Here is a 12,440-nt window from a genome sequence, read left to right as displayed (position 1 = left end):
ACCATACTTTCTTACTGATTGGTTCCTAAAGTTGTATTGTATATGTTATGTCTGTGTGTCTAATCCGGTTGGTTGTGGGTTTGACACCAACATCCGGTTGAAACTGTGACAGAAAAAAACAAGAATAATCTTTTTTTAAATCGCGTGATCTTCAATGCTGTCGACAGATGGGGAGTGTATATTAAAGAAAACTGTCTTCTCCATTAGCAGACACTGTATGTAATCCACTTTGAGCAAGAAATCAATGGCCCGTCAGACTTGTGGCGACTGTCACCAATACTTTTGCATGCAGAATAGAAACTGCAAGTCACATTAATGTGATAAGTCCCGGCTGTGATATGCAACCATCTCTCAATTGATTAGAAAATGACATTAAGTGTGACTTCTGACAGATGCGTTTAATGCAATAGCCACATTCAATATCATTAACGTGCTATAGAGTTTACGGTAAAGGCCAAGGCGAGAATGCTGGACTGACGGGCGCCTGTCACCAGGTGACAAAGAGGATGCAGCATGTGGAAGGGGTTGCGAAAAAGGGGGATTTTGGAGGGAAGGTTGTGTATTTGTGTTGGGGTGTGTGTGTGTGTGTGTGGGGTGGGGGTGGGGGGGGGTGGGGGGGGGGTGGGGGGGGGGGGGTTTGCACTGGCTAGGCCAGGTGGGGATGAAAAGGACTGTCTCACAGTGGTATGTAGCAGACGAAGGAGGTGGTCAAAGGCACTATGCATTCGGGGTTCGCCCAGTCATAACTCAAGGTCAGACATAATAACCTCCCGATTCCCAGTTTGTGTCAGTTATTACTCTTTAACGCGGTGAGGAGCGTGGAGCTCCGGGGCACCATCATGTCCTAGACTCGGCCCACGAGGAGACGAGCGTGGGGCTCCGGGGCACTATCATGTCCTAGACTCGGCCCAAGGGGAGACGAGCGTGGAGCTCCGGGGCACTATCATGTCCTTGACTCGGCCCACGGGGAGACGAGCGTGGAGCTCTGGGGCACTATCATGTCCTAGACTCGGCCCACGGGGAGAGGAGCGTGGAGCTCCGGGGCACTATCATGTCCTAGACTCGGCCCACGGGGAGACTAGCGTGGAGCCCCGGGGCACTATCATGTCCTAGACACCCCTTATAGCCAAACCTACTAAATATTCCAGCTCAATACATCAAGTGAATTTGGAGAAGTCAAAAATGTTTAATGTAATCAGACGAATGTGACAATAGACGACTCGTCACAAGTTTGTACAACTGAATTTAATTTAATTTAATCAGAACCCCGTTCCGCTAAGATAAGGCTCAACATGGCCTTCTGTGAGAGTGCACTGTGTACTTAATGTGTTGAAAGCAACGAGTCGGCTGTTAGATATTTACTTTCCATGATGTCCTCCACGATCTCAGGGTGTTGTTTCAGATTGTGGAGGAACACTCGAAGAACGCTCTTGACATCCCGGTCCGCCGCATCCAGGTTGTCAGATAACTCATCCAGGTCTTCGCCAGGTGGGTCGACGTCATCTGTGCTCACTCGCTCCGACCGCTTGACTTCCGGTACAACATCGTTGTCAACAACCTCTTTTTCTTCGCTGGAATCGATAGCCTCGTTCTCGCCATGTGTCCTGGTTAGTTGGTTCTGTTCGTGGACCCCCTGCAGCTCCAGTTCTAATGGGTCTGAGAAAGTCTGAAACAGCAAGAAGCATTGGAATCAGACCACCTTTGATGTTTTGAAGCCAGAGTAGGTCCACACGTCTGTCAAAGGATTAATGGCCGAGAGACGTGGCGAATGCTAAATACATGACGATGGATTAAATGTCTGTTCTGCGCGATTAAGAATGGATAACGCTTACGTAAATCATTAATACACTTACGGGACTTTCTCTTACAAGGGAAGGCAATCAGTCAATGTCTGATGTATTGTTATGTGCTTGGAATATTTAATCTGTTATTTCAAAACATGAATAAAAGGCTTTAACGATGAAGGTCAGTTGAAGTATGTCCAACACAAGCAAGGTGTTCGAATGAGCTGTAAGGCAATGTATATATATCCACTATCGGTTTCACTCTCAGTTTGTTTATCTTGCGTTAAGTGAAGAGTATTATGCTGGGAATTGATTCTTCTGAATAATGTCAATATAACCCAGTCTGCTAAGTCCCTCGGCTAAACTTTATCCATAAACACGTTGAGCGAAAGTTTCGGCTTTTAAGTAGATCAATATTGTTTCAATTTGCGCTCGTGAACTATAAACAAGATCAATTGATCGTGAGAAAATAACGAACGTCAATGAAACATTCATCCATGGAATAGCAATAGGATATGGATTAACAGTCACCATGGAAGGTAAAAATGATTAACCGCCATTATGTAAGGTAGACAGGATTAACAGCCATCATGGAAGGTACACAAGATAAACAACAATCATGGAAGGTAGACAGAACAAACAACAATAATGGAAGGTACACAAGATAAATAACAATCATGGAAGGCAAACAGGATTAACAGCCACCATGGAAACTGAACAGGATTAACAGCCATCATGGAAGGCAAACAAGATAAACAGCCATCATGGAAACTGAACAGGATTAACAGCCATCATGGAAGGCAAACAGGATTAACAGCCATCATGGAAACTGAACAGGATTAACAGCCATCATGGAAACTGAACAGGATTAACAGCCATCATGGAAACTGAACAAGATTAACAGCCATCATGGAAGGCAAACAGGATTAACAACCATTATGGAAGGCAAACATGATTAACAGCCATCATGGAAGGCAAACAGGATTAACAGCCATCATGGAAACTGAACAGGATTAACAGCCATCATGGAAGGCAAACAGGATTAACAGCCATCATGGAAGGCAAACGGGATTAACAGCCATCATGGAAAGTAAACAGGATTAACAGCCATCATGGAAGGTAAACAGGATTAACAGCCATCATGGAAGGCAAACAGGATTAACAGCCATCATGGAAACTGAACAGGATTAACAGCCACCATGGAAGGCAAATAGGATTAACAGCCATCATGGAAACTGAATAGGATTAACAGCCATCATGGAAGGCAAACAGGATTAACAGCCATCATGGAAACTGAACAGGATTAACAGCCATCATGGAAGGCAAACAGGATTAACAGCCACCATGGAAACTGAACAGGATTAACAGCCACCATGGAAGGCAAACAGGATTAACAGCCACCATGGAAACTGAACAGGATTAACAGCCATCATGGAAGGCAAACAGGATTAACAGCTATCATGGAAGGCAAACAGGATTAACAGCCATCATGGAAACTGAACAGGATTAACAGCCATCATGGAAGGCAAACAAGATTAACAGCCATCATGGAAGGCAAACAGGATTAACAGCCATTATGGAAACTGAACAGGATTAACAGCCATCATGGAAGGCAAACAGGATTAACAGCCATCATGGAACATCAATAACCGTCTTAATCACACAGCATTACCCGACATTTTGTCCTGTCGATTCATTGCGGTAGATAACGACACTAATTCGTCTGAAGCTGACATCCCGTTTATGGGTGTTTAATAGGTTATAGTCGCTCATCCAGATGAATTAAAGTGGGTCTCGTCGTCATCAGACAAGACAGCGCACGAACGTTCATTAGCAACGGCACGCGGCACGAAGCGACGAAAGAAGCTGCTCGAATCGAGTAACGTTTTCCTCTTTGATACAGCCGAGACCGAATCGACAGTTTGACATCAAAAGGAGCATGGTGACACAGTACTTCAACACGTATCTACTGCCTCAGACCTTCAGTGTCACACATGGCTGGACCGGTATAGGCAGTTTTAATGTTGAGCCACTCATGAGGGCTTGTGTTGAAATGAACTTTATAAACGAACACATCACACATTTTAATGTGGAGTCTCTATTAACTACTCGTGAAAGTGCGTGCATGAGTGAGTGAGTATGGTTTTACACCGTTTTGAGCAGTATTCCACCAATATCACTGCGGGGAACACCAGAATAGGCTTCACACATTGTACCCATTTGGGGAATCGAACCCGGGTCTTCGGCGTGGCGGGCGAAGGCTTTAACCACTAGGCCACCCGTCCACCCGTGTCGTGAAAAACTTTATAAACGAACACATCACTTTTATTGGTTTCATGTTGAGTCTACCATAACTACTTGTGTCGTGATGGACTTAAACGATAATTAGGAGCCGTGTTATGCTCTGATTGACTAATTTCAAATAAAATATTCTGCAAGTCAATGCCTAATTAATCATGGCAGCAACTGAGTAATGAATCCCTAATGACAAATGAGGGACTACGTTACAGCTGGTGTATGCTCTGTCCTTGCCATGGAGGTATGTTTTGGGTAGGTGGGCATTAATTTAATTGTATCCTTCCCTGGACAGATTGTTAATTAAGGAGGAAATGGCAGGATTATGGCGGCTTACTGCCACACAAACCAAGTTTCCCTTCTCGGCATCGGAGGTGGGGCTGCATCTATATTTCATGATGTAGAGAGATCGCATGACACGATGGGCTCCATTGCGCTGTATCTTTGTCTAGCAGTATATATTTTGTAACTGGAACCAGGTGTAAAACGTATAAGTAATTCTTGTAGCATCGATAGTGTAAAAGATCTTAGTGCTCCTACCTTATCAACCCCTGTACACATACAATGCCCTAAGTACTCGCCTGATCACCGCATCCTTTCTCCAACATTTCCTACAGATCAACCCTACCACCTAAACTTCAAACCCCATCAACGTGACGTTCCCATCACGCCATCTAATATGACGTACCAACTGGATTGGCCCTACCGCCTAACCTGTACACGTCATCTAATATGACGTACCAACTGGATTAGCCCTACCGCCTAACATGTACACGCTATCTAATATGACGTACCAACTGGATTCGCCCTACCGTCTAACCTGTACACGCCATCTAACATGACGTACCTACAGGATTAGCCCTACCGTCTTACCTGTACACGCCATCTAACATGACGTACCCACAGGATAAGCCCTACCGCCTAACCTGTACACGCCATCTAATATGACGTCACTATACAATACCCTACCCCGAGAGACCCTTTAACTACATACCCCTAAGCTATATTTCGTTTATTAACATGATGTACCCACTTAACCTACCCATTCAGAGCGTGGCAGCTCATGTGGTGCATGAAGAAACCCTGAAGATCCGGGGTAGAATTGGTCTTCAGCAACCCATGCTTGCCGTAAAAAGTAACTATGCTTGTCGTAAGAGGCGACTAATGGGATCGGGTAGTCAGGCTCGCTGACTTGGTTGATTCATGTCATCGTATCCCAGTTGCGTGGATCGATGTTCATGATGTCAATCACTGGATTGTCTGGTCCAGGCTCGATTATTTACAGACCGCCGTCATATAGCTGAAATATTGCTAAGTGCGGCGTTAAAGAAATAAACAAACAAACAAACTAACAAAGACTCAGCTGGTTCGTTAGACGAGTAGCATACGACATAAGCCCCGTAGATCTGTACTATAGAATATATTAGCTAGGAAAGTGGAATATAATGAACGAAACATTAAATTTAAGTTCTTTAAAACAAAACATTATTTTATGGAAACATTGAAACACGCCATTCTAAGATTAGAACCATTCCATAATTGCTACCATGATAACCATTATTTAAATCAAGTGATGGGTTTAGAGTAGGTTTGTTGAACCACTTACTATGTACATTTACAGCAACCCATTGGAACATCAGATAGTCGCCCTTGCCCGGACCCTTATAATTGTCACTCACACCAGGTGGCGCTATTTACGTCATTTCCGCCTCTCTACGGCACTTAAATACTTTATAAACTATTAACTCCATTATCGCAGCTACTTTCCAACTAGCGCCTCGTTAGCTTCCTCCAATTACCGATCACCAATGACATATTGTATTTCGGGAACGAAGGACAAAAAATCTCTCAAAGAACTGCTGGTGTCCGTTTTTTCTCGACAAACATCTGGTACCAAATGACGTAACAACGCAGAACTAAAGGAAACCGCCGGCAGGTGTTCATACAGTACAGGGGATCTCATGGCCACCCTCTGTCTAATTCGTTTAACTCTCGTCGAATACTGACCGGGGGATGATTAGACTATTGTTACAACAACAGCAACAACACAAATTATCATAATCACAATAACAGGTTCGGTTTTTCACGGGAAGGCTCTCTGTACGACCACTGAATTCAGCCTATGTGCAGTGTGTTGAGATGGTCAGCAACCTTGCAGAGTCCTTCGCTTGGATGAAGTCGACTGGCCTAAAAAGTGAAACAGAAGGTTTTCTGTTCGCTGCTAAAGACCAGTCACTTCCCACTCGAAACCGTCAATGTGTGATTTTGCATCAAAATGTAAATATGAAATGTAGATTATGCAATTAATTTAATGAGACTGTCCTGCACATCGTCAGTGGATGCCCAGCTTTGGCACGAACACAGTATCTTAAGCGACATGATGGCTCGATTCTTTTATTACCGTCTTCGCCATGCTTGTGGTTTGGACAAAGAGGTCCATCCATGGTACGACCCAGAATATGTAGAGGCCGTCATGGAAAATGATTGACACATTTATTTTTGGAATAGGCCCCTATACAGCCTCAGATTTATCTAGGCCAACAAACTTGATCTTGTACTTTTTTGATGAATCCAATGAAATCATTTATATTATAAAATTGTCTGTCCCTTTTGACACTAATGTGATTGACAAGATTGAGGAAAAACAAGGCAAATATGCGGACCTCGCTTTCGAAATGTCACCCTGCATCCCAAGTACCAAGTTGTCCGACTCCCCACTGTTCTCGGTGCCTTAGGTTTGGTGCCTCCCAATCTCTTGACTGATATTAGGAGGGTAAACGGGTTTGCTGCCAGGAATACAGCCCTTCTGACAATCTGGGTAATGCAGAAGGCTGCTGTGTTGGGGAGTCTTGCCAGGATCACCCAAACCCTCTTTGCTGCATTTTTTATTTTAATCTCTTTATAATAATAAAGCTAAAAACACATTTCCATAATCGAAGTATGAAACGTTAACGCCAGAGAATAATCAGTCTCGATTCTCTGACGAAACAGATTCCATTAGGCGCAAAAGACAAAACATTGGTGGCAATTATATGCATGGATCACAGAACATCAGGGATGACACCAGGTGTTTTCCAAAAAGATTAAGCCTGTCCTGCTCCTTAAATCAGAGTCATAAAAGCATTGTACGATTCCGATCTATGCGTGTGTCTATGAATCACTATCAGGTAAGGATGACACCAGGTATTCGCGAAAATGTGAGCGTATCCTGCCCCATCAGTATCACCCATCACAAACACATGCAAAGGTACATCAATTGTGCATCTGAAAATATGGTAAAAGTCAAAATAAGGAATTGCACCTTGCATAATTATTGTCACTGATGCGTCAAATATGGAAATGTCCTCCATGTGTCTACCATAAGACATTTTTAAAGCTTTACTGAGGTATTGAATGGTGTAACCAGATCTGTCAACGGCGATGACCTCTAAAATTGGACCTTGTTTTGACATTCCTGTGAATCAGCGCCACATTGCCACATTGTCACACATTGTCGCATTGCCACATTGTCACATTGCCATATTACCATATAGCCACATTGCCACATTGTCACATTGCCATATTACCATATTACCATATAGCCACATTGTCACATTGCCACATTGTCACATTGCCATAATACCATATAGCCACATTGCCACATTGTCACATAGCCAAATTGCCAAATTGTCACATTGCCATATTACCATATAGCCACATTGCCACATTGTCACATTGTCACATTGCCAAATTGCCACATTGTCACATTGCCATATTACCATATAGCCACACTGCCACATTGTCATATTTCCATAATACCATATAGCCACATTGCTAGACTAACATCTAGTCTCTGAAATGAACATATCGTACATAAAAAAAACAGTTGTTCAGTTATCTTAATAAAAATATAATACAAAGGAGCCCAGTGACTCTCTTCATTTTCAGATACTGATACTGCAGTGATCTAGACTTGCCAAACATTATAGACTTGCATGGGCTGTATTTGATATATATTTGTATCAGGGTCTGTAAGACAGACTACCACATTGCCACATTGTCACATTGCCAAATTGCCACATTGTCGCATTGCCATATTACCATATAGCCAAATTGCCACATTGTCACTTTGCCAAATTGCCACATTGTCACATTGCTATATTACCATATAGCCACATTGACACGTTGTCACATTGCCAAATTGCCACATTGTCGCATTGCCACATTGCCATATTACCATATAGCCAAATTGCCACATTGCCATATCACCATATAGTCACATTGCCACATTGCCACATTGCCACATTGTCACATTGTCGCATTGCCACATGGTCACATTTCCATATTACCATATATTCAGATTGCCACATTGTCACATTGCCATATTACCATATAGTCACATTGCCACATTGTCACATTGCCACATTGCCACATGGTCACATTGCCATATTACCATATAGTCACATTGCCACATTGCCACATTGTCACATTGTCGCATTGCCATATTACCATATAGCCACATTGTAACATTGCCATTTTACCATATAGCCACGTTGCCACAGTGTATTTGTTTAGAATATCTGCGTGTTGACGGTATCGATGATGACCTTTCTGTTCCTGAACCACAGACACTGTCACAATAAGGCAATTCAGAAACAATCAGCAAAATGTCGATGTAACTGAGAAATTCAAGACGGCTACTTAAGACGCTTCAGCATTTAATAACAGATAATCCAAGAGCCAGAAGCCACAAGGTCAGGATTCAAGATGTCCACTAGAAGAACGTCAATTCATTCAACTAAGTGCCATTGATTTCACTCATCAGGCGAAGGTCTCCAAATCTTCAAATCTCTCACGTCTGAGATCGATAGGTTACGGTGACCTACACATACGTCCCTAAACCGACATGAGACGGGAACTAGCACATTTATCGGACCATCTTGCAATTGATGGTTAAAAAACGCCAGTTGATTCCACGGTGCCGAGCTTGTATAAAAAATAATTCTTTGCCATCTAAACTTGTATGGCTCCCTAATCGACTTCCGTTATTACCCAGGCTTGAATTTACTTCTGTTATTGTGTAGAGGACTATTTAGATGCAAGGTTTTATTCGGAACTCTCAAGTCTCAAACATTCCGTTTGAAATGCTGAATAATCAGTACCCTGAAGGGCTTATACAAAGAGACAATGGTGTGTATTCAGCTGTATGTAAGCAGTTGTGCACAAGAAACGTCAGTGAAGTCTGCCTTGTATCCCCAGGATAAGCATTCAGAAATGGAGATAATATATTCCTTACGCAAAACAAAGTATCATTTAGTTCAGGACAATATTCTTGGCATGCTGTCCATGACAGTAGGTACGGACGTAATCTGTCTTAAGGCAAGCTTGCCTAATCGCTGTTCGCGGATAAGACGCTGTCCATGACGCAGTGCTTTGATCAGGTGAGGTCTAACCTATTTTGTAGGAATCAGTTATAAGCTGCTTTACCAGCTGGGGTGTGTGTGTGTGTGTGTGTGTGTGTGTGTGTGTGGGGGGGGGGGGGGGGGGGGGGGGGGGGGGGGGGGAGAGAGGCTGGACACAATTAAAAGGTGGACAGAAAACTGTTTCCCTACTTAACAGCCCTCTGTTGTCAGCATGGGAGACTGGCTGATCCAACGTGCGATGGCTTCGGAGACAGAAAACACCGCTGATGCTCTACATGATGCAGTCAGTGGGGGATTACATCTCCCCATGATACAGCATGCTGCTTGGAATGCACAGTAGATGTAGACAAACTGGAATTGGATGCTGCTGGCCGGCGAAAGATGTAACTTATTGATTTCAAGAACGAGGAATACGGACTACTCGAGACCCGGTTGAAAACTTGCCAGAAGCTAAACTAATTGATTCATTGAAAAGGGTTTGCACCAAACTTGCTGAAAAAATTATCTGCTAAAAGTACCAGCATCAATTCAAAAGAGCACTTAAATCTAAAGATGTCTACCTGTTGAAGGTAATGTAACAAACACTTATATAGTCCTACCCTGAGAGTATGTAATTCATGTTAATTTGGCTCACGTTATTCACAAAGACAGTATCTGTAGTGTCCTTCACGCACTGAGATGTATGTTTGTATTGCTACAAGAATACAGAACTCTGTATTGCTACAAGAATACAGAACTTTGTATTGCTACAAGAATACAGAACTTTGTATTGCTTCAAGATTACAGAACTTTGTATTGCTACAAGAATACAGAACTTTGTATTGCTACAAGAATACAGAACTTTGTATTGCTACAAGAATACAGAACTTTGTATTGCTACAAGAATACAGAACTTTGCCATGCTTCAAGAATACAGAACTTTGTATTGCTACAAGAATACAGAACTTTGCATTGCTTCAAGATTACAGAACTTTGCATTGCTTCAAGATTACAGAACTTTGTATTGCTACAAGAATACAGAACTTTGTATTGCTACAAGAATACAGAACTCTGTATTGCTACAAGAATACAGAACTTTGTATTGCTACAAGAATACAGAACTTTGTATTGCTACAAGAATACAGAACTTTATATTGCTTCAAGAATACAGAACTTTGTATTGCTACAAGAATACAGAACTTTGTATTGCTTCAAGAATACAGAACTTTGTATTGCTACAAGAATACAGAACTTTGTATTGCTACAAGAATACAGAGCTTTGTATTGCTACAAGAATACAGAATGGTGTCGGGATAATAAGGATCCTAAGTAAGGAAAAGATATATGGATGAACAACTTCTTTATTACAATTAGCAGCGACGTTTGGGTGTAGGTTCTAACATCCTTATCACTTGCTTGTTAGAACCTACACCGAAACGTCGCTCCTAATTGTAATAAAAAAGTTGCTCATCCATATATCTTATCCTTACTTAGTGCTCCAACTTCTAAATGTCTCTCAAAGAAGAAATAAGGATCCTTATGTGTTGCAATACAATTATTTTACAGTGCAATGGAAATAGAGGTGGCGTGGCGTGTTTTACAGAACTACAGATCATGCTGCAGCAGTCGACATGCATCTTCCTTAAAGTCACAGGGATACCATCTGTATGTATTATAGAAAGAATTTAGCGCCACATTCTTCTGTTCTGAATACGTACCATATATCCTTTTCATAAATATATTTAACCTTTATCATTTTTATTTTTGACAGGTGTTTTATACCTTATTATCATTGTTTATTATTAAACTAACCCCATTTGACCCGACCGCGACATTGGCCAGCGGACGTGACACAAATCTACTACTGCTGCTACTACTGCTACTACTACTACTACTACTACTACTACTACTGCTGCTACTACTACTACTACAACTACTGCTGCTGCTTCTACTACTATTGCTGCTGCTTCTACTGCTGCTGCTGTTACTACTACTACTATTGCTGCTGCTACTACTGCTGCTGCTACTATTACTGCTGCTGCTACTACTACTACTACTACTACTACTACTACTGCTGCTACTACTACTACTACTACTACTACTACAACAACTACTACTGCTACTACTGCTGCTGCTACTACTATTATTGCTGCTGCTACTACTGCTGCTACTATTACTGCTGCTGCTACTACTACTACTGATGCTGATGCTACTACTAATACTACTACTACTGCTACTACTACTACTACTACAACTACTGCTGCTGCTTCTACTACTATTGCTGCTGCTTCTACTGCTGCTGCTGTTACTACTACTACTATTGCTGCTGCTACTACTGCTGCTGCTACTATTACTGCTGCTGCTACTACTACTACTACTACTGCTGCTACTACTACTACTGCTGCTAATACTACTGCTGCTGCTGCTGCTACTACTACTGTTTGAATAACGAATTGGAAGATACGTATAAAGTGTAGTGCTTGGTCGTCATAGAAAGAGGACCTTATACAAGTTATACTCTTGACCCCAATGGGTTATACAACATATCTGACGTCACATACGTCATTAATAGCTTCCCATCAGGTACATTGGACCTCTCCCCTATTTGCTGTACGTCAGTGATATCGACGCAATATCATCACAGAAGTCCGTACAATACATGCATGTCAGCAATCGATACTCTTTTATTTTCTCCCAAAGCTCACCGTCTGTGATTGTGTTGATTCTATTTTGACTGACTATAGATGGTGAGGTTTGTTCGTAGTTCGATTTTCTAAGCTATTTAGACACTAAGGCTGACTCGGCTGTCTCTATTAGCAGCCTAGAGGACGTTGCTGTAACTTCAACACATCAATAGCTTCACAGCTAGTTGCCCCATTAGGCATCATACAAACGTAAATATAAGTCTATATGATAGCACCACTAGGAGAGAAAAAGGTCTATGCAGCATATAAAGACATAGACATAGGTCTTTGTAATA

The 12,440-nt window shown here is 42.2% G+C and overlaps 1 protein-coding gene across 1 annotated transcript in view; it reads right to left on the bottom strand.

The window, feature by feature from the left end:
• The window catches only part of LOC124131778 (Golgi integral membrane protein 4-like), a 69,917-nt gene that overhangs the window by 16,187 nt on the left and 41,290 nt on the right, over window positions 1–12,440 (bottom strand). Inside the window, exon 3 of the mRNA XM_048403553.1 lies at window positions 1,363–1,666. Coding sequence (XP_048259510.1) covers window positions 1,363–1,666 — 304 coding nt within the window. The remainder of the gene's footprint in view (window positions 1–1,362; window positions 1,667–12,440) is intronic.

This window comes from Haliotis rufescens, unplaced genomic scaffold, assembly GCF_023055435.1.
Source record: "Haliotis rufescens isolate VD_foot unplaced genomic scaffold, xgHalRufe1.0.p SCAF_3, whole genome shotgun sequence".
In the NCBI taxonomy this organism is placed as follows: Eukaryota; Metazoa; Mollusca; class Gastropoda; order Lepetellida; family Haliotidae; genus Haliotis; species Haliotis rufescens.
This window is presented reverse-complemented; position numbering and strand designations above follow the sequence as displayed.